General features: G+C 40.9%; 1 protein-coding gene across 3 annotated transcripts in view; it reads left to right on the top strand.

Moving 5' to 3' along the window:
- SEMA3D (semaphorin 3D) overlaps positions 1 to 24,102 on the top strand; it is a 236,473-nt gene that overhangs the window by 124,816 nt on the left and 87,555 nt on the right. For all 3 annotated transcript variants that reach the window (XM_033959416.1, XM_033959417.1, XM_033959418.1), the window contains exons 3-4: positions 10,474 to 10,634; positions 21,509 to 21,571. In XM_033959416.1, the coding sequence (XP_033815307.1) occupies positions 10,474 to 10,634; positions 21,509 to 21,571 (224 nt within the window). The remainder of the gene's footprint in view (positions 1 to 10,473; positions 10,635 to 21,508; positions 21,572 to 24,102) is intronic.

Here is a 24,102-nt window from a genome sequence, read left to right as displayed (position 1 = left end):
TTCAGTAAAATACAAAAACCATTATCAATCTAAAGCAGGGCATTTCATCCAAGTCTTTGGGAGTGTGTGGCGTGGTGGTTGGAGCTACAGCCTCAGCACCCTGGGGTTGTGGGTTCAAATCCCACGCTGCTCCTTGTGACCCTGGGCAAGTCACTTAATCCTCATTAGCCCCAGGTACGTTAGATAGATTGTGAGCCCACCGGGACAGAGAGGGAAAATGCTTGAGTACCTGATTGTAAAACCGCTTAGATAACCTTGATAGGCGGTTTATAAAAATCCTAATAATAATAATAATGATACATCTAATCAGTTGAGATTACAGACTATCATGAATATTAACATACCATTGAGGCAATACATGCAGATTCCTTAATGTTTAATAAAATTTGATATACTGCATTGGCTTATAAAAGCTAAAAGCGATTAACAATATATAAAACACAATAAAATAAAAAAAGGAAAATAACTACTGTACCACTGGAAGATGTAATGAGGCAATTTGACAAACTGAACAGTAGCAAATTGCCTGGACCGGATGGTATCCAACCCAGAGTGCTGACAGAATTGAAAAATGAACTTGCAGAGCTATTGTTAGTGATTTGTAATTTATCTTTGAAATCGAGCAATGTACTGGAAGACTGGAGGGCAGCCAATGTAACGCCAAGTTTTAAAAAGGATTCCAAGGGTGATTCAGGAAATTATAGATGTGTCGGTGCCAGGCAAAATGATAGAGACTATTATAAAGAACAAAATGACAGATCATATTTGTAAGCATGGATTAATGAGAGAAAGCCAACATGGTTTTAGTCAAGGGAAATCTTGCCTCACCAATCTACTGCATTTCTTTCAAGGGGTGAATGAACATGTGGATAAAGGTGAGACGGTTGAGAAAGTACCTCATGAAAGTCTGTCCAGCATCGGCCTTAGCTCCCCAATGTTGGATCTGTTGACTCTTTTTTCAGTCTTTTGCCATTTATGGAACACAGACCATAGAAATCTGTCTGGATTTGGCCTTGCCTAGTACCACATTTTGACAGCCACGTTGCGTTTCCTTCCTCTTTCTTTTTAGACCTTCCATGCATGTTTGAATTTTCTCACCACTTTAGGTTGAATACTTCCCTACAACTGCTATTCATGTCCTCTAGTTCTACCTCCCCTTTGTAGTTTAATATCTTTCAAGTACTTAAATGTCTGTATCATATCACCTCTAGCTCTCTTTCTCTAGTACAAATATTTTCAAGTCCTCCGATCTCTTCTCATAAATCATACAGCATAAACTCTGGATCATTTTTTCACCTTCTTCCAAACCACCTCAAGACTTTTTTTTTACACCCTTGAGTTGATACGGCCTCCAAAACTGGATGCAATACTCCAAGTGGGGCCTCATCAATGACTTCTATAGGGCCATCAACATCTCCTTTTTGGGCTGGTTATGCCCCTCTCTATGCAGTAAAGCAGTCTGGCAAAAGCCATTGCCTTGTCACATTGTTCCTCAGTCACTCTCTCCCCAAGATCTCTCTCCTTATTCATGCATGTCAATCTCTCACCCCCTAGCACAAACTGTTCTTCTGGATGTCTATACCCCAAATGCGTCACTATGACCTTCTTCACTTTAAATTTTAACTGCCAAACATTTGACCTTTCTTCTAATGTTTGTTGATCTCTTCTCGTGTTATTTACTCCCTCTGGGAATATGAATACTGTAAACAGAAATCCTTTTCCTAGTTTTATGTTTTGGTTTGGTGATTTCAGTACCCTATGAAATATGTCATCTGTCAACGTACTAAATGGGAAAATCTGTTAGTCTCTTTGAGGACCCACTATATAAAAAGACAAACTGCAAACCTCACAACATACCCTGAAGAGAGCCACAGCATGATGGCTGAAACGTTGGTTCTACCTGACTAGATACAACGAGACCCGGAAAACTGCAAAAAGCATGATGCCAGCCGCGGAAGCCCAAGAGAGCATATAATCCAGCTTCATGGGAGAACATCTAAACTCACCAGAGAATTTTCCATTCTATGAGAAAGAGAGACCAATGGGTTTTTCCCCAAAATTCAAATTGGTGACCAATGAATTTTCCTGCCTCATTTACCTCAAACCCCAACCAATCGAGTTTGAGGACCTACTGCAGATTACTCCCCTCTTTTACTAAGCCCAATATCGTGGGCCAACACATTAAATGCTTTGACACCCATAGGGATGGAATGGGCATCAAAACATTTGCTACCTGACACTCGTTCCTGGGCTTAGTAAAAGGGGGCCTATGTTTGAAGCTGCTATTTAAATTTGTTGAAATAAATCTGTTTAAGGCTTTAGAATCCCTGGAAGCATAAAATTTGGAATATGAGAACAGGTAAATACTTGACGCCCTCCTTTCTCCCCCACACACACATCAGACCACGGTCCATTACTCTACTCTTTATCCACTCCTACGCTAAGATAATTTTTAAGCACCTTTTTGACCTCATGTGCAACTTTCTTTACATTATTGTAGTTTATATTACATTATATTTTCCTTATTCATTAGTTTTAATGCTTGAATTAGTTACTTAGAATTTTATTATTATATTGTATGCTGAGTACCTATTGTGTAAACCACTATGAACTGCTGGTTAGGTGGGATAGAAAAATAATATTATTATAATATTATTATTATTAATATTGGAATAACACAGGTTAGGAAAAAAAGGGACTGTTTTATCTATCTAGACATGTCCCATCTTTGCTTGCATCCTTTGCTATCATAATGTTTTATTACGAATTGTGCTGACGTAATTATTATTTGGATATTTTTACTGCTCTAATTGTCTTTTGCTTGTGTTTGACTTATTCTTCCTGTGAATTCCTTCATAACGTTGGCAAATAAATCCTAATAAAAAAACAGTCAATAAATAACAACTCCAGAACTCATTGTCATCTCCAGCTTTGCGCTTAATCATTCCTAAGGATCCTCTCTATCAAATGTTGGTTTTAATTTTTTTAAATTCTAGTATTCTTTTTCTCTACAGTACCTCCATCTTTTTACTAAGAAATACAGTAGACTCTCAGGTAACCGGCACCCCTGGGGATTGGGTGTCAGGTCAAAAGCGCGCCGGGACAAAGGCGCGAGCAGACAACTGAGCGCAGCGCGGAGGCGTGCGCCGAAGAAAAAGACTGTTTTTAGGGGCTACAACTGGGAGTGTGGGGGGGAACCCCCCACTTTACTTTATACAGATCGCGCCATGTTGTGGGGGCATTGTGAGGGGTTTGGGGGGTTGTAACCCCCCACATTTTACTGAAAACTTAACTTTTTCCCTGTTTTTAGGGGAAAAGTTACGTTTTCACTAAAATGGGGGGTTACAACCCTCCAAACCCCCCACAACACCGCCGTGATCTGTATTAAGTAAAGTGGGGGGGCTCCCCAACAAAACCCCCCGTCGCAGCCCCTAAAAACAGTCTTTTTCTTCGGCGCGCGCCTCCGTCTTGCGCTCAGTTGTCAGCACGCGCCTTTGTCTTCCGCGTTACTGTCTATGAACCGGGGATTGGTAGATGCCGGATAAATGTAGTTTCTGGTTGCTTGAGAGTTACTATTAAAAATAGGCCTAACTAATACTCTGCCACGCCATAAACTGTTCCAGGCAAAGTACTGGACATGTGGTAGTCAAAGCGTGAGTGTACTCAGGTGTGGAGTGCCAAGTTTACACTGATTTATTTTCATTTCAAGCATTACAGTATTTCTTTGATTTGATTTGCTGGTTAACAGAAAGCCTACTGTATGATCTAATACTTTGCTGCCCGTAAAGTTATTCTGTGCTCCGTGTGACCATTAGGGCAAGAGAGAGTCAAAGACTGACTGTGTTAATAGGTTCCCATTTGGCTTGCATCTGTTTGTGAGAACCGAAAAACAGTAATGCAGATGGATAAGGAGAGGATTAGAAGCAAATTATTATTCCATTATTTGATTATAAAGATTTGCACACTTCCTAGTAATACTTTGCATGTGTAAATCTCTGAAATTAGGCTGGATCCAGGCTTCGTCTCGGAGAAAAGCAAATTGCTGTTAATGATAGTTAAATGTACCCATCAGCTCTCAGCTCCTAATGTAACATTAAGGCCAACCACTGTGTCTTTCTTCATTCCTTGGCTGACATGTTACCTGGAAATCTTGCCTGGGAAAGGGAGTGACAGGAGTGTGTGTTTGGAGGGGGGGGGGGGGGGTGACGACGACCAGGAAATGCAAGCAAAGAAGAGAAAGAGCAGCATGAGAGGACTGAGAGCTGACCGAGTAAAGGAGCCTTAAATCGAATCCCTGATCCCACGGGAGTGGGGAGAAGCTCCTTGTTAGATACTGTGAAATTTCTCCTTTTCTCCTCTTCCCCACCTTCAGCTTTCTCTTCTGCATCTCTCTTTTATCTGTCTCTTTTGTTTATTAAAAAAACAAAACAAAACTACAGATGCTTTTCATGGCCAAAGTCATTCAAGATGGTTTGTCTCTTCTCTCTTGACCTGGGGGCCTCCACGTGAGCAGACTGCTGGGCACGATGGACCAGTGGTCTGACCCAGCAGTGGTAATACTTACGTTCTTGCTAGAACAGAAGCTTATTGGTTACCAGAGGTGCCCAGCAGCTCCCATTCTTGTCTTTAAATCAGTTTTCAGGTTGATATTTGGGCTTTATTTTCATTATGTTTTATTTCTAGTGCACAAAACTTATAAATAAAAAGGGCAAGAACCAAAACAAAACAACCCCAAAATCATTGCATTGTCTTTGCGCTGTGAGCTTGGAATAAGCTGCCCAAATTTCTACAGCGAGCTCCGTCTCTGGCAGTGTTCAAGGCCCAGTTAAAAGCCCACCTCATTGAGAGTACTTTCAACTCCTAACTCCTCGGGTTCTCTATCCCCCAACCCTCTATGTCATGTCTGTATGTCCAAGTTAGATTGTAAGCTCTTCCGAACAGGGACCATCTATAAATGAAAGCCCACTTCTTTGAGAGTGCTTTCGACTCCTAACTCCTCTCACCTCGGGTTCTGCATCCACAACCCTTATGTCATGTCTGTCTGTTTAAGTTAGATTATAAGCTCTTCCGAGCAGGGACCATCTATAAATGAAAGCCCACCTCTTTGAGAGTGCTTTCAACTCCTAACTCCTCTCACCTCGGGTTCTGCATCCACAACCCTTATGTCATGTCTGTCTGTTTAAGTTAGATTATAAGCTCTTCCGAGCAGGGACCATCTATAAATGAAAGCCCACTTCTTTGAGAGTGTTTTCGACTCCTAACTCCTCTCACCTCGGGTTCTGCATCCACAACCCTTATGTCATGTCTGTCTGTTTAAGTTAGATTATAAGCTCTTCTGAGCAGGGACCATCTATAAATGAAAGCCCACCTCTTTGAGAGTGCTTTCAACTCCTAACTCCTCTCACCTCGGGTTCTGCATCCCCAACCCTCTATGTCATGTCTGTCTGTCCAAGTTAGATTGTAAGCTCTTCCGAGCAGGGACCATCTATAAATGAAAGCCCACCTCTTTGAGAGTGCTTTCAACTCCTAACTCCTCTCACCTCGGGTTCTGCATCCCCAACCCTCTATGTCATGTCTGTCTGTCCAAGTTAGATTGTAAGCTCTTCCGAGCAGGGACCATCTATAAATGAAAGCCCACCTCTTTGAGAGTGCTTTCGACTCCTAACTCCTCTCACCTCGGGTTCTGCATCCACAACCCTTATGTCATGTCTGTCTGTTTAAGTTAGATTATAAGCTCTTCCGAGCAGGGACCATCTATAAATGAAAGCCCACCTCTTTGAGAGTGCTTTCAACTCCTAACTCCTCTCACCTCGGGTTCTGCATCCACAACCCTTATGTCATGTCTGTCTGTTTAAGTTAGATTATAAGCTCTTCTGAGCAGGGACCATCTATAAATGAAAGCCCACTTCTTTGAGAGTGCTTTCGACTCCTAACTCCTCTCACCTCGGGTTCTGCATCCACAACCCTTATGTCATGTCTGTCTGTTTAAGTTAGATTATAAGCTCTTCCGAGCAGGGACCATCTATAAATGAAAGCCCACCTCTTTGAGAGTGCTTTCAACTCCTAACTCCTCTCACCTCGGGTTCTGCATCCCCAACCCTCTATGTCATGTCTGTCTGTCCAAGTTAGAGTGTAAGCTCTTCCGAGCAGGGACCATCTATAAATGAAAGCCCACCTCTTTGAGAGTGCTTTCAACTCCTAACTCCTCTCACCTCGGGTTCTGCATCCCCAACCCTCTATGTCATGTCTGTCTGTCCAAGTTAGATTGTAAGCTCTTCCGAGCAGGGACCATCTATAAATGAAAGCCCACCTCTTTGAGAGTGCTTTCGACTCCTAACTCCTCTCACCTCGGGTTCTGCATCCACAACCCTTATGTCATGTCTGTCTGTTTAAGTTAGATTATAAGCTCTTCCGAGCAGGGACCATCTATAAATGAAAGCCCACCTCTTTGAGAGTGCTTTCAACTCCTAACTCCTCTCACCTCGGGTTCTGCATCCACAACCCTTATGTCATGTCTGTCTGTTTAAGTTAGATTATAAGCTCTTCTGAGCAGGGACCATCTATAAATGAAAGCCCACTTCTTTGAGAGTGCTTTCGACTCCTAACTCCTCTCACCTCGGGTTCTGCATCCACAACCCTTATGTCATGTCTGTCTGTTTAAGTTAGATTATAAGCTCTTCCGAGCAGGGACCATCTATAAATGAAAGCCCACCTCTTTGAGAGTGCTTTCAACTCCTAACTCCTCTCACCTCGGGTTCTGCATCCCCAACCCTCTATGTCATGTCTGTCTGTCCAAGTTAGAGTGTAAGCTCTTCCGAGCAGGGACCATCTATAAATGAAAGCCCATCTCTTTGAGAGTGCTTTCAACTCCTAACTCCTCTCACCTCGGGTTCTGCATCCCCAACCCTCTATGTCATGTCTGTCTGTCCAAGTTAGATTGTAAGCTCTTCCGAGCAGGGACCATCTATAAATGAAAGCCCACTTCTTTGAGAGTGCTTTCGACTCCTAACTCCTCTCACCTCGGGTTCTGAATCCACAACCCTTATGTCATGTCTGTCTGTTTAAGTTAGATTGTAAGCTCTTCTGAGCAGGGACTGTCTATAAATGTCAAAATATACAGCGCTGCGACGCCTTTCAGTCCTCTACAAGTGATAAGTAGTAGTAGGTTTGTCTGAAACCAAATAAGTCCTGCTTTGTTGCAAAACTCCTTTCCCACAGTTTCTGTTGGATATGTGGTCGCCATCCCCTTTAGCCCTGCATTTGTATATGTTTGCAACTTGCTCGATGAGGCATTTAATAGAATTATGACTGGGAAAGCAGAGTCAGTGCATTTGCGGCAGAAGGCCAGTTCCTTCACACAACATGATCAAAGGAACATTATTGGAAGTGAGGCCTAAAGAATCTGTTGCTGTAGAGACCATGGCATTCATTTCCCAACTTCCGTCCCCATTCTTTTGCGCTCTTGACGCCTGTTATCTACAGGCTGGAGGAGTTCATCCACGCTTAATTTCTGTCTACACATCCAAAACTCGTTTCACTCAAATTCATCTGGACTCCTGGAGGGCAAAGAGCAAAACATCTTCTGGTTCTACTAAAAACCAGCTCTTCAGGATCTGCTCAGGGCAAGCGGTTTTTTGTTCGTTTGTGATTTTTTTCCCTTTGTTTCTCCCATTCATTTGAATACCATAATTTTGGCTCCCTTTTACAGAGCCACAATAGAGATTTCTACTGCTGGCCAGCGAGGTAAATGCTCCGAAGCTCATAGGAATTGTATGAGTGTCGAAACATTAATAGCGGGATTGGGTTAGGCCCGCTTTACGACTCCAAGATACCTGTCATAATACAACAAAGACGCTTGTTGGTGGAAACATTAGCTGCAGCCCTGTTTATTGGTGTTACAAACATTACAATTGTCCTGAGCTACAGTAGAACATCAAAACATAACCCCCGACCCAGCCAGGATCTGAGGGGTGGCATGTCGCCCATTTACCCCATTTTCCAGGGTCACCGACCCTGGGGCATCCCTCCCCCACAGACCCGTAGGTCATCCCTCCGAAGAGCCCAACAGCCAGTAGATCGGGATATCGCTCCCGAGTCCTACCCTAACCAACCCCTCCAGCCAATGTAAAGGAAGAAGAAAGTCGCCTTGGTGGACCAGGTAAACCCTGACTCTTCCGAGGTCCCATCTTTTGTACCACCCCCCCCCCCCCCAGTAGCCCTTTTCCTCTTAGGCAGGAAAGTCACCGCTAGCCAATAGCGCACTGGTGCGGCTCTGGATCTGGCATGAGCCCGCCGCCAAATGTGCACGCGGGCCTCCCCACCCTGCATTATTTATGGCCATCGAGATGGGCTCTTGGGCTCCCATTTACTTCACCGGCCCACGGTAGAAACCTCTACCACAGCTTTGTAAAAGCCAGCATTAATGAATATTAAATAATTCGATCGGAATTAGTAATTTCTAGGTTAACATGTTAAATCAGTTGATTTATCATGCACTTCTTGCTAATGAACTGAATGCAGTGTAATAAATGCATATCTTTAGCAATTATTATAAAAAGAAATAGATAATATGGCCCCAAACCCCAAGACATTCTCACTATTAAGAAAAGGATTATTTACCTTCTATGTTCATTATCATCTTCCACTCCACCCATGTGCTGAGAACAGTCGATTCACCCATATACAACTACAATCACAGCTCTGGCTCCGACCCAGAACCTCCAAGTAGCAGAGGGATAAATCAGTTTTCAACATCTAAAATGTCTTTCTGTCAAGGGAAACGTGTAATCGGAGCAGAATAATTCCTCTTCTCTCGAATGTCGAAGCCCAGATGAACAGCACTGATAACTTCTCTGTCTTGCCCTAGGCTGCACCAGCCCTTGATCTTGAGGATATGTAAGGGAAGTATTAGATTTAGCTTACAAAATGTTTGAAAAGTGTTGTGACGAACATGAGGAATTCCTGCCTTGTACATTACTTTTAGAAATGTCCTTTTCTGTTCTTATTTATGTCATAAGTTCAAAGGATCGTTGAAGATGGGTTGTTTTTTTTTAAACTTTATCCTTCATTGTGCCTGAATTTTCTGTTCAACACAAACCCCCTTAGTCTACAACCAGGTACCGTTGGCATCCAAGCAATGTAGAATCCAAGGGGGGGAGCATTAACAGGGGGGACATGGGCCCATCATGACCCCATCTGCCACTTACAAAATATTGTCAATACCATGTACAAGTGTTGCATTTAGTCTAGTCTTCGGTTTATATACCGGGTCATCTCCTAACAGAGCTCGACTCGGTTCACAAATAATTAAGACCAGAATATATAAAAGAACGCGTTCCAGAGCGTAACTATTCTCTGAGTGAAAAAAATATTTCCTCTTATTGGTTTTAAAAGTATTTCTCTATAATTTCGTCAAGTATCCCCTGGTCTTTGTAATTTTTGATGGAGTTATGACTCTTCTAGAATAAGCTCACCACCTGCTTAAACTGTAGTGCCCAGGAATAGAATTCTCCCATAGTGGATAGAGATGCACAATGGTGCACACTACTGAGAAACCAGACACACTATCTTTAACAAAGTGCCTTGTGGCTCAGTGATGCATCTATAAGTAGCCACACTGTTATTCTGACATAGCTAAGGATACAGAGAAGACGATGAACCAGTACTTTATTTATTTTTTCCTTGAAAATCTGTCATTGATATCAAAAACGTAATCAGTTAACTTCAGGAACCCCATCAACTGACCCTCCATTATGAGTTAGGGCTGGTGTTCCAATGGAGTCCTGTGGTCATGTGCTGATACCGCATTTTCCTTTTCTTTGGTTTTCTTCCCCAGAATGATGGACTTGACCAAAGGTAGTCGAGCAATGATTTTTGTCTGCTTCATCCTGTATGTATCTTTTCCCGATTATCGCTGGCTTCTATCATACCGCAGTAGAGGGTTTTTCCGCAGGCCGGAGAGGTAAATACTCCGATGCTCAAAGGAATTGAACGAGCGTTGGAGCATTTACCTCACGAGCCCTATGTAAATTAAATTTCATGAAAGAAATAATCAGATGCTAGTGTGATATCTTACCCCAAGCTCACCACACACCTAAAAATATGCCACTTTCTTTAACCCAGCTAAAGATGGAAACCTAACTGGATTCTTAGCTAGAACAAGGAGTGAATCTTTTCACCAGGCATCTGCATACAAACCCGTGGCGAAAACTATTATAGAAATGAGAGTTAAACTTTTTATAGAATAATTTGGAGCGAGAAATGTAAACGCCATGCACTCGTACAAGATTGCGTAGGGAAAGTGATGTGTAGAGGAAACACTTGGAGTAATTTGATTGCCATCGTTAAATGCCTTGCACAAAAGAAGCAGTGTCTCCAAACTATGAATTTCACACTGTGTGTATCTATTTATAGAAGAAACAAGCGAATGAAAAGTAAACATTGTGATGTGAAGATTTTCTCTGCTTCCCACAGACTTGCTGATGTCAGACAGCTGCATCCCATTCCTGGGCTCGGCGGAGGGGTTGGACTTCCAGAGCATGCTGGTTGATGAGGAGAGAGCTAAGCTGCTCCTCGGCGCAAAGGATCACATCTTTCTCCTCAGCCTGGCTGACTTAAACAAGAATATTAAAAAGGTCAGCTCCTTTCATCCATGCTTCCACTGCAATTCTTTTTCAGGGGCAGGTTTGGGATTCAATAGCTAAATTAATAAAACGTCATAACCTAATATAATAGATAGAAGCTTTGCTCTTTCTGAGGTAGATTTAAACTGACTTATTTGAAATTTACTTATATATTTCTATACTGCACAATTCTTGGTGGCTCACAAGAGAACATACATAATAAATCAAACGTAGACAAAACATAAACACAGTAATCCAACCTATGCAAAACCATTGGGGTTCTGCGCTGTGTGATTCCAGCAAGTCCACTTGAAGTCCGAGGGGCATCTAAACTTTGGATTCCTGTTACTGAAAATACAATGACCGTCTCCTGTGTTTCAATATGTAACTGGACTTCAACAAGATGTCCTAAAGACTTATTTCTGCTGCTTTATGGCCAAATATACACATATTGTTGCAGGAGATTAACATGTGTGTTTGTTTGGCTTTTATTTCACAAATTATTTAAAATGACACAGCACAGGATATAAAGACTCCCAAGGAATGTATACGTTGCTGAAACTCAGACCGTGTTGGGTTCCTAGTATATCATAGAAACTTAGAAACATGATGGCAGATAAAGGCCAAATGGCCCATCCGGTCTGCCCATCCACAGTAACCATTATCTCTTCCTCTCTCTAAGAGATCCCAGGCTTTCTTGAAATCAGACACCCCTCCCGGGAGACTGTTCTACGCATCTACCACCCTTTCTCTGACAATGTGTGAACATTGAAAAAAGCAACCCTTTGTGTGATGTGTAAAAAAATCAAAGGGCCTTACATCCTAAATCAGAGGTCCCCCGGATAAACCTCAACTTTCTGATGGCACAATGGGCCCAAAATTCTCCTCCCCAGCTCTGATGGAAGGCCAAAATCTTTGAAAACATCCCTCCCAAAGCCCAGTGCTTCCACAAAATTACAGGTCTGATCTGTCCCCCATCCCTGCTCACCCCCCCTTCCAAGCACCCTGATTCATTAAATGAAAGTGATCTGAAATCTGTCCCAGCATCCCATCTGAATCACTAATGGAAAGAGCTAATCAACCCACCTGAGCACTTCACCTGTCCCTAGCACCTGATTCACCCATCACGCAACATTCAGGGACACAAGAACAACCCAAGAAAATCTTGCCATTGTACGTTTCTCTGAAACACTTTGTCAAAAATTGCTATTTGCCACTTAAGGATGGTTATCTGTAGGTGATAATGTTTTAAAAGCACTTTCCATGAGTAAAAAAAACATGCACACTGCTTGCCCTGGATCAGTAGCATGGAATATTGCCACTCTTTGAGATTCTAGAATCTTGTTACTCTCTGGGATTCCGGAATCTTGCTATTCTTTGGGATTCTGTATAGAATGTTGCTACTCTTTGGGATTCTAGAATCTTGTTAGTCTTTGGGATTCCGGAATCTTGCTATTCTTTGGGATTCTCTATGGAATGTTGCTACTCTTTGGGATTCTAGAATCTTGTTACTCTTTGGGATTCCGGAATCTTGCTATTCTTTGGGATTCTCTATGGAATGTTGCCACTCTTTGGGATTCTAGAATCTTGTTACTCTTTGGGATTCCGGAATCTTGCTATTCTTTGGGATTCTGTATGGAATGTTGCCACTCTTTGAGATTCTAGAATCTTGCTACTCTCTGGAATTCCAGAATCTTGCTATTCTTTGGGATTCTGTATGGAATGTTGCCACTCTTTGGGATTCTAGAATCTTGTTACTGTCTGGAATTCCGGAATTTTGCTATTCTTTGTGATACTGTATAGAATGTTGCCACTCTATGGGATTCTAGAATCTTGTTACTCTTTGGGATTCTGGAATCTTGCTATTCTATGGGATTCTGTATGGAATGTTGCCACTCTTTGAGATTCTAGAATCTTGCTACTTTCTGGAATTCCAGAATCTTGCTATTCTTTGGGATTCTGTATGGAATGTTGCCACTCTTTGGGATTCTAGAATCTTGTTACTCTTTGGGATTCCGGAATCTTGCTATTCTTTGGGATTCTGTATGGAATGTTGCCATTCTTTGGGATTCTAGAATCTTGTTACTCTTTGGGATTCCAGAATCTTGCTATTCTTTGGGATTCTGTATGGAATGTTGCCACTCTTTGGGATTCTAGAATCTTGTTACTCTTTGGGATTCTGGAATCTTGCTATTCTATGGGATTCTGTATGGAATGTTGCCACTCTTTGAGATTCTAGAATCTTGCTACTTTCTGGAATTCCAGAATCTTGCTATTCTTTGGGATTCTGTATGGAATGTTGCCACTCTTTGGGATTCTAGAATCTTGTTACTCTTTGGGATTCCGGAATCTTGCTATTCTTTGGGATTCTGTATGGAATGTTGCCACTCTTTGGGATTCTAGAATCTTGTTACTCTCTGGGATTCCGGAATCTTGCTATTCTTTGGGATTCTGTATGGACTGTTGCTACTCTTTGGGTTTTGGCCACCGTGAGAAGCGGCTACTGGGCTTGATGGACCTTAGGTCTGACCCAGTAAGGCTATTCTTATGTTCTTATGAAGTTTCCTTGCTAATTATAGGTATAGAAATAATAATTATTCTGACCTTATCTTGTGATACCATGCATACCACACCTGTTAGGTATTTCGCTGGTAATATGTTGACTTTGTTTGTTTATTTATTTATAATCTGCCTTTATCAAAGCGGAGCACAGTATAACACGCACAATAAAATTACATATTGTATTTGTATGATACATTTGTTATTTATGTTCTTATTTGAATGTTCTTCCATGTTGTCTATTATGGTCTTGTTTGCATTGCACTGACATGTTCTATATTTCTGTTAAATAATTGTTCAACAGTGCTGTTATATGTTATTTCTGATACTGTTTCATGTTAGTCCTGTTATTGGCCTTCAATTTGCTGTTTCCAAGTTTACCTCATCTATGTTATATGTGGTCATTTGACTCTTGTTCTGTTGCTAACAAAACTGTTTCGTTTTATGTTAAACTGCATCTGCTGTACATGGCCTTGGGCGAATGTCTTCATAAAGGTGATTAATAAATCCCAAACTACCTGGGGGGCAGAGTCTGGGGAGAATTGGGATATATGTCTATATTTCAGAAAATACTATCGTCCACACATGGGATGAAAGTGTGAATTTTTTCTTTCTTTATCCTTTTCTTTGTGAGGATTTCTGCACTATGGAGATTCATTCTGGGACTTTATTTTACGTATAAAGGCAACATAGGATCTTTACTCGTCTCAGATATGGGGTAATTAGTGCAGTAAATAGGCTACAACTCATCTCCTTTCAGTTGTGTCCAACCCTTGGAGACTCGCCATGCTTCTTCCAATGGCTTGATGTTCATTCCCGTACTATTCTTGATGGTATCCAGCCAACGGACCTTTGGTCTCCCCTGCTTCCTTTTACAACTGATCGTTTCGAGTAGCGCCTCCTTTTCTAGTGAATTCGCTCTCATCACATGTCCAAACGAGGTCAGTTTCTGTCTGGTAATCTTGCCTTCCAGGAACAACTCTGGGTTTATATGATCAGGAACATTTTTGTTGGTGATCTTAGCTGTCCATGGGATTCATAGAAGTCTCCAGCATCACAGCTCGAAGGCGTCAATTTTTCTTCTATCTGCTTTTGTGAGTGTCCATGTCTCGCAGCCATATGTCGTGATTGGGAACACAATGGCAGTGATCAGTCTTCGTTTGATAAGAACATAAGAATAGCCATACTGGGTCAGACCAATGGTCCATCAAGCCCAGTAGCCTGTTCTCACAGTGGCCAATCCAGGTCACTAGTACCTGGCCAAAACCCAAAGAGTAGCAGCATTCCATACAGAATTCTAATGAATAGGAAGATTTCGGAATCCCAACGAGTAACAAGATTCTAAAATCCCAAATAGTAGCAACATTCCATGCTACCGATCCAGGGCAAGCAGTGGCTTCCCCCATGTCTTTCTCAATAACAGACTATGGACTTTTCCTCCAGGAAATTGTCCTAACCTTTCTTACTTCCACCTCCACATTTGGTCCATGCTCACCATAGCTGAATGCCCCAGTGCTAATCGATGCTTGATCTCTGCCATGTCCATGTCACAGGCGCCGGTTAGAAAATCGCATTGCCACTGAGCTGATTGTGGCAAGGGAATCTCCCTGTCGCGATCAGTTTAGCAGCTGCAGCAGGGAACCCGCTCATCCCCCCCACGAAGATGACTAGAAGGAGGGATGCCCATTCCTTCCTGCCGGAACCCATGAAGCCCCTCCACCCTCGAATGTGTGTTAAAATTTAAAACAGCATTTCTCTCTCTTTTTTATATTGTATGTCTATTATTATGCAAGGATGGAAGGCATCGTTCAGCATGAATGATAAGAATAAGAAAATAGTGTTAAGATTGTTTAACACAGTTACAGTCTAAACCACAGAAACCAAACCTGCAATCATGAGATCACTGGCTAGAAATACTTCAGAAGAAAAACAAACGGATGATTAAAAAAAAGAAATATAAACAGTTCAAGGAGATTAATTGCATCTTATTAATTGCACAAGCTGTGGAGCTGCAGATGGTTTTAGATATTGAAGGAAGCCCTGCGGTTGCTCTGTGAGTGGTCTTCAATACTTCCAAACACAATGTCATCAAATGCATTGTAGACGAGAACATTTTGACTAATTTAATTTGATCACACATTTGCTATACTGCCCTTTGCCCGTATATTTCAGAGAGTTTACAAGCAAAATATCAAAACACAGAAAGGAGTTACCTTAGAAATCTAGAGATTCAAGATCAAGATCATTCATCTCTCAGAACCTCAGTACTTGGCAACTAGACTAGACAACCATACACCAAGTCGTGCCCTACGCTCAAACCAAGAATACCTACTGGAAATACTCTCCTTCAGACATCAAATACAAAAGCGTCAGGAAAATGTTCTCGGTGATGGCCCCAATGTGGTGGAACTCCCTTCCAAGGGAATAAAAACTACAAAAGGACACCAAAAAGTTCAAGAAAGGAATAAAGATGATACTCTTCACAGAACACTTTAGCAAATAAAGAAACATGTGCGACGGCGACCAAAAAAGCATACAGGACCTAGGAATTATTAAAAAAGGATTGGTTAACAAGACTAAGACTTTTCCCCTGTATTCTACTTACTTGTACTAGACGTTCCTACAATGTGACTTTCACTCTGTTTCTCTTCCTCCCCACAAATATTCATATATTCAAAGACATCACTGTTATTCTAAAAATTCATTGTATTCAAGGACTTCATTTTATGTCTTCGCTGACTGTCCAGCTCTTCTTATTGTAAACCGCCTCGAACTACTTTGGCTTTGGCGATATATAACAAATAAAATTATTATTATTATTATTATAATGCCCCTGTATCACTCCATGGTGCGACCTCATCTGGAGTATTGCATTGAGTTCTGGTCTCCTTATCTCAAGAAAGATATAGTGGCGCTAGAAAAGGTTCAAAGAAGAGTGACCAAGATGGTAAAGGGGATGGAACTCCTCTCGTATGAGGAAAGACTAAAACGGTTAGGGCTCTTCAGCTTGGAAAAGAGACATCTGATGGGAAATATGATTGAAGTGTACAAAATCCTGAGTGGAGTAGAATGGGACAAGTGGATCGATTTTTCACTCTGTCAAAAATTACAAAGACTAGGGGACACTCAATGAAGTTACAGGGAAATACTTTTAAAACCAATAGGAGGAAATACAAGTATTTTTTCTCACAGAGAATAGTTAAGTTCTGGAATGCCATTGCCAGAGGTTGTGGTAAGAGCAGAAAGTGTAGCTGGTTTTAAGAAAGGTTTGGACAAGTTCCTGGAGGAAAACTCCATAGTCTGTTATTAAGAAAGACATGGGGGAAGCCACTGCTTGCCCAGGATTGGTACCATGGAATGTTGCCACTCTTTGAGATTCTAGAATCTTATTAGTCTTTTGGATTCCGGAATTTTGCCATTCTTTGGGATTCGGTATGGAATGTTGCTACTCCTTGGGTTTTGGCCAGATACTAGTGATCTGGATTGACCTCAGTGAAGATGGGATACTGGGCTTGATGGACCATTGGTCTGACCCAGTAGGGCTATTCTTATGTTCTTAAGTAGCAAAATGGAGGAAGCAGCTGTCGATCCCCCTACTTGGAACTCACAAATAATACAAAGAAAGACAAGTATATGAAAGTACAGAAACAATAATTATAGAATATGTATATAGATGGTATAAATAGGTAAGAGTCACACATATTTAGCTTATGTATTGTAACACCTTTACTGAAGCTCATGCAAACCGCTCAGAATTGACTCCCCCGTCATTCGTAGCAGTTTAGAAGCTTCCAATAAACAACAGAGGTGAGGTGAGCAGGATATCGTGAGAACACCGAGAATGTCATGCGTCTAACGTTCACAAACGGACAGAGGAAGCAAAAGCCCACAAGCTAGTCACACATCTGTTCATCCAAAAAAAAGGTTGTTAGTGCAGTGGCCTGAAGACCAGGGGAACTGAGTTCGACTCCCACTGCAACTTCTGGTGACTCTAGGCAAGACAGTAAACCCTCCTTAGCCCAGGTTCATAATTTGTAACCACAGAAAGACGGTATATCAAGTCCCGTCTGCTTTCACTAAGGCTTATAAAAAAAAAAAAACGCTACTGTGATCTTAGGGACAGATCTACTAATTTGCCTTAACGACTTACAACGCAATAAAATATTGTATTTATATGAACATGAAAACACTGGTTTACTTGCCAGTGAAATGTGAAGCTATCACACTGAGTTTTGCCAGTAAATCAGTTGCTACCTCAGCGTAAGCTCAACTGGGTTTCTTTGGCAAACTCGATATTTCACAGAGATGCTTTCAGAAATTAAAAGAAAAAGTATAGCTTGAATTTACTAAATTAAATGCAGCTGTCCAAATCTAATACAAGGACATACTTTAGTTGTAACCTAATTGCCAAGAAGGAAATCAAAAAAAGAAAAAGAATTCATGGGTTTTACACAAGGTGAAAAAATAGCAAAAGAGGAAAACATTTCTCTTAATACTGAAAGGCATCAGGTTGTCATGAGGTGGATGATTGATTTGATAATCACTCGTCCTGGCAGGAGACTTGTATCTTTCGTATTGTTGTTTTTCACATATGATTTTTAAAATGATCATAAGAAACTATTCCATTCTAGGAACATAGAAATATAGAAACATGATGGCAGATAACGGCCAAATGGTCCATCCAGTCTGCCCATGATCTCTTCCTCTCTCTGACAGTGGTCTCAAACTCATGACCCGCCAGGTCCTATTGTGAGGCCCTCGGTCTGTTTATCATAATCACAAAAGTAAACTAAAACAGTTTCTTGATCATATGTCTCTTTAGCTATAAATGACAATATTATTATTACGACTTAGCCAAAAGGAAAGATTTATAAACTATAAAGAGTTTTACCTCATACAAAATTGTCATTTCTTTAATAAGACATTCATGAACTATTTTTTCTGAGGCCCTCCAAGTACCGATAAATCCAAAATGTGGCCCTGCAAAGGGTTTGAGTTGGAGACCATTGCTCTAAGAGATCCCACGTGACTATCCCAGGCTTTCTTGAATTCAGACACAGTCTCTGTCGCCACCACCTCTACTGGGAGTGGAGTTCTCTAGGGATCTGTACTAAGACTGGCGCTATTTAACATATTTATAAATGATCTGGAAATTGGAATTGCATTTGCAGAAGACAGAATTATTTTGTAACTGTTCAAAGTTGTTAAAACGCATGCGGACTGTGAAAAACTGCAGGCAAACCGTAGGAAATCGGAAGACGGGGCGTCCAAATGGCAGATGAAATTTAATGTGGACAAATGCAAAGTGATGCACATTGGGAAGAATAACCCAAATCATAGCGGATGCTAGGATCCAGTTCAAGTTTCAAGTTTATTGTAGTTTTGATTTAAACGCAATATCAAGTATTTTCAATGCGTATAACAATAATAAAAATTTGGGGGAACAAATAAAATCATTTGAGACAATAAACATACAAACCTATCCATAGTTAATTAAAGATACATAAGGAATATCAGGAAAAACTACATTTGTTTTAAAAGAAAAAAAAACCGAAAATAAAAAAACATTTAGGAAAGGAACAACATCAGGAAGGGTTTTTAAAAAATTTTAATAAAAATTGGTTTGGAAAAAATGTTTAAGAAAAAGGCTTAATCTAGAAGTAAATAGGAAAATCAAAAAAGATTATCTGATCTAAGATTCATATGCGTCTTTATAAAGATAGCTTTTTAGTTTGCTTTTAAATTTTTCTAAGGAGGTTTCAGCGTGCAGAAAAATTGGAAGTTTATTCCAAAGCTGGGGTCCCAAGATAGAAAAGGTTGTGGTTCTTCTGGTGCCAATTATTTTCAATGATGGAATGGTCAACAAGTACTGATCTGCTGATCTAAGGGATCTAGCTGGGGAATATGGTATTAAATAGGTTTAGGATAATATGCTGAAATCTTCTGCTCAGAGTGTGGTGGCATCCCAAAAACACAAAGAGGGTGGTAGGAATAATTAGGGGAGGGATAGAAAATGAGACAAGGAATATTATAATGCCTTAAGTATTGCGTGTAATTCGGGTTGCTGTATCTCAAAGATGCAGTCGAATTTGCAAAGGTTCAAAGAAGAGCAACCAAAATGATTTTAGGTGATGGAACTTCTCTCATACAAGGAAAGGTTTAAGGGGATAGAACTCTTCAGCTTGGAGAAGAAATGGCTGAGGGGGATCTACAAACTCCTCAGTGCTATAGATTGAATAACCAGAAATCACTCTTTCAAAACGTACAAGAACTAGGGGACACACCATGAAATGCTTTGAAAACAAATGGATGGAAGCTCTGGAATTTGTTGCAGGAGTTCAGAAAAAGTTTGGACAGGTTCCAGGAGGAAAATTCCATAATGTGGTGTTAATATACTATATAAAATTTATAACCCACTCTAATCTGAAAAAAAATATTCTAACAAGATTTTTAAAAAATTACAGCTAAATTTCCTCTTTAGTTTTACATTATATTCATTAAAAATAATGATTTTTTAAAAAGTTTTCTGAAAATTAAAATAGGAAGAGATTTTCCTTAATTCTAACGCTTAGTACCAATCTTTTCAAAAGATTTAACCCCCTTGCCTTTTACAAATACACAGCACGCTTTTTAGCATCAGCCGCGTCAGAGCTGTTACCACCACGGCTGGCACTAAAAACTGTGCTACGCTTTTGTAAAAAAAGGGGGGGAGGGGGGTTACCGGATAAACACTTTAAACGGATATTTTTAACTGTTAAATAGCTAAGCTTCAAACATTGTTGAAAACGAGAAGCAACTGTACTGGAAAAGAGAAATTCCTTAATAAGCCCTCCAGTGCCATCCCATGTCATCATTTCTATACCAGTATAACTAGTTTAAACTGGACTCTTTTCTGAATTGTCAACCAATGTTCAAATCCAAGCTAAAGGCCCACTTTTTTGAAACTGCCTTCAACTCTTAACCCTGCTATCGATTCCTTATATCATTTCCTCTACCATAATCTCCCCAACCCTGTAGTGTCCTGTCTAAATTAGGTTGTAAGCTCTTCTGAGCAGGGACTGTCTATTGTTTGTTAAAATGTACGGATGCACTTCACATTTGTTAATGCTATTGTTATCCTGTGTTCTTTTGAACACCCATGTTGTTGGCTTTATATTTCTTCTCATATATAAAATCAATAAAACTTTTTGAACATAAAAATGTACAGCGCTGCTAGTAGTAGCAGACATGGATAGAGAAAGGGAAAGCCACGGCTATGTGTTGGAAAGCAAAATGAATATTTTAACCAACCTTCTTAAACCAGTTCATTATGAGAACCTGCAGGAAATGTTTTTAAATAAATCAAGAAACGTGAAGTACCGTATTTTCACGTAGATAACGCGCACACGTGTAAAACGCGCACACGGGTATAGCACGTGGGAAACCGAAATATATGTAAAAAAATTTTTGTATACCGCGCACACCCGTATACCGCGCATGCTGCCCCGACTCTCCCGTCGCCACCCGACTCTCCTTTCGCCCGCCCCGACTCTCCTCTGGCCACCCCGACTCTCCTTTCGCCCACCCCGACTCTCCTTTCCCCCTTGAAGTCCTGTCCCCACCCTGAAAGTCTGATGCCCCCCCTCCCACGTCCGATTCACCCCCCCCCGCAGAACCGCTCGCACCCCCACCCTGAAGGACCGCTCGCATGCACTCCCACCCGCACCCGCACCCCCACCCTGAAGGACCGCTCGCACCCCCACAGCCTCCCGACCCCCCCCCCCATCATGTAGAAGCTCCTACCGGTGTCCTGCTGCTTCCTCTTGACGGTCCCGGCCCTTCTGTGAGCCCTGCGCCTGCGCTGCTTCCTCTTCCGGCGGTCCCGCCCTTTCTCTGACGTAAACTTGGGGTCTGTTTAATAAAGTATTCCCCCCTCCCCCCTTCTGCTCTATGAGTAAAAGAAATTACCCAAACCAGGACCTCAGAACGATGTCTAATAAGTAGCTGTTTTTGTTTAAAAATGAAATAATAGCGGTTCTCTAAGGGCTCCTTGTATTAAGGTTTGCTAATGGTAAGATGCGCAGAGGAGTAAAATGGATGTCTTAGCATTTAGCACGTGCTAAGAAAAGGAAGCCTAAGGGCTCCTTTTACTAAACTGCGGTAGCGTTTTTAGTGCACGCCGCCCCCTGTGCTATGCGGAAAAGCTAACGTCGGCTCAATGGAGGCGTTCGCTAAAACCGCTAGCACAGCTTAGTAAAAGGAGCCCTAAGTTGTTGAATGCATTTGGAAGAGCGTGCGGCCACTTAAGGCTCTGCCACTGACTCTTGACACGTCTAAATGTTTTACAGATCTACTGGCCTGCAGCGAAAGAGAGAGTGGAATCATGTAAGCTGGCTGGGAAGGATGCCCACGTGAGTATTAGAAACTGTAATTATAGTCTGCTATGCTTTGTGGTGCCTGCTTAAGCCAAATATAGCGCTATTAATTTTAGAGCTATTTGAAAAGCTGCAACAACATGTTAATGAAACGCCAAGAGCAACAGATAGTGCATTGTGCCTCTCGTCTCTAGTGCACCCTGGACTTACAGAGAGCAGAAGCCAAACCAAGGTGCCTGAGACATACCCAGGTCCTTCATAACTCATCCCCATGAAAATCTATTAAACGTGTTACCTGCAGTGAGTAAGAGGGACCCGGCGTTTGTTTCGTATTGCTGAAATCCTTTGGAAATCATAGTTTCCCTGCAGGATTCCCACAGGAGCGTGAATTCTGAATGCATGAATGTTGACATTAGATTCAATATCGCGCGGGTGATACGTGAGATGCAAAAACAGCCGCTAGTAATTGTGACACCACCTTACAAAGTGTAAAAAGTGCTCAGAACCAAGTGAATGGTGAAAAGAGCAGAAACGGGGATACACCTCATAAGCTGTGCCTTTTATGTTCAGTCATTTAAGTGGCCAAACAACGATCCAGACTTTCAAAACATTTTTTATCAATGGTTGTACTCTTTTTTTTTTTTTTTTAATTCTTCATTCATTTTCAAAACTTCAATTGTGCACAAAAGATGATGCATTTACATAAAATATTATCATTATAGCACAATATACTGTACTTAATAGAATAAAGACAAGACTTACGTTCCCCCCACCCACTTTCCAATTAAATGTCTGTAAACAACCCATCTATACCTCTTAACCAATGCCAAAACATTCCCCCCTCCCTCAGTTATATAAATCAATCAATCCTTACAATATTTAGTCCATACATTTTTTATATAACATCCCTTCTGAATGGCCATAAACTTTTCCATTTTAAAGACAGAACATAGGGATTCCCACCAGAATGAATAATTTAATCTATCCCAATTTTTCCAATTCTTTAAAATAAGCTGCCTGGCAACCCCCATCTCATGTCCAATAGAACCTTCTAGTAATTCCATCGCTTAGGCAAGATACGATCTTTGCGGTTACAGCGCTCAGAACATGGAACTTCTTCCCATCATTTATTAAGGAGGGAAAATCATTAAGGACTCCTTTTACGAAGGTGCGCTAAGCTTTTTAGTGCACACACCAGATTAGCACGCACTATAGCACGCGCTGGCCGAATATCTACCGCCTGCTCAAAAGGAGGTGGTAGCGGCTAGCACGCGCTATTCCGCGCGTTAAGGCCCTAACGCGCCTTCGTAAAAGGAGCCCTAAGTAAATTTAAAGGACTGTTAAAATGCTGGTTGTACCAGGATGCCTTCGAGACCTAATTGTCGGATTCTCCTTTGACCCCGATCTTTGCAGAAACTCACGTCTCCTCTGTCTTAGGTTCCGAGAAATTAAAAAAACGAAACAAAAAACTCTTAATGTTCTCTTTTAATACTTTAAAAAATTTTACCCTCCCTTTCTACTTACCTTTCATGTGTCCTTTCCCCTATGTATCAGTTTGTAATGTTCGTGTGCTTGTTGTGGTTAATAACTATTGTAAATCGCTTTGAATTCATGATTTATGAATTCAAGTTCTATTGTCTGCTGTTTAAGATAACCCATGGAACTGCCCTCTGTTACCTAAACAACCGCCTAAACCGCTACCTCTCATCCAGATCAAGAAGAACTCAAAACCTATTCACCTTCCCACCTAATAATGGAACCTGTCTTAAGAAATTATACGACAGCCTTCTAGCGACACAGGCAGCAAAAATTGACCCCACAATCACCAAACTAATGATCAATACAACAGACATCAAAGTGTTTCGAAAAGAAATCAAAACATTTCTATTCAGAAAACACGTCATTACCAACTAATATCCTCCCTTATGCACAAGCTCTCCCTCGATAGAATAACACATTAATTCAATTCTTAGAACCTTTCCTATCATACATACTCTGATTCCTATATAAACATTTTCCACACTATCCAATAAATTTCTTACGTCATTATTAGGTAACTTCCAATCTGTAAACCGTATATACTGATAATCTCCACTATATTCTGTTATCACTTGATTCCCTTGATATGTAATTCTCATAATTGAATCCTCTACCACACCATACAATGTACACGAATCACTGTTATGTAATTTATCTAGATAATCTTTATTACGCAATTCTTTTGGTAATTCCTATAATTTGTATTCCGCCTTGAATATAATGTATTTGAAATTAATTTTCCTATGAACTGTTTTCCTACCTTCTTCTACTCTATGTTTATAACCTAACTAATTTATTTTTCTCAAGTACTTTAGCAAGAATGTGAGCCTTTGGGACAGTCAGGGAACTCTAAGTACTTTCTCTTCATCTTAATTAATCTTACTTATTGCATTTCTTCTGTTTCTACTGTAAACCGCTTAGAACCTCACGGTACAGCGGTATATAAGAAATAAATTATTATTATTATTATATTGCGATACATCAAAAGTTTAATAAAACTTGAAACTTGAAGTGTTTTGTAAGACAAG

Source organism: Geotrypetes seraphini, chromosome 9, assembly GCF_902459505.1.
Source record: "Geotrypetes seraphini chromosome 9, aGeoSer1.1, whole genome shotgun sequence".
Lineage (NCBI taxonomy): Eukaryota > Metazoa > Chordata > Amphibia > Gymnophiona > Dermophiidae > Geotrypetes > Geotrypetes seraphini.
Note: the sequence above shows the minus strand (reverse complement) of the source record. Positions and strands in the feature narration are given on the sequence as shown.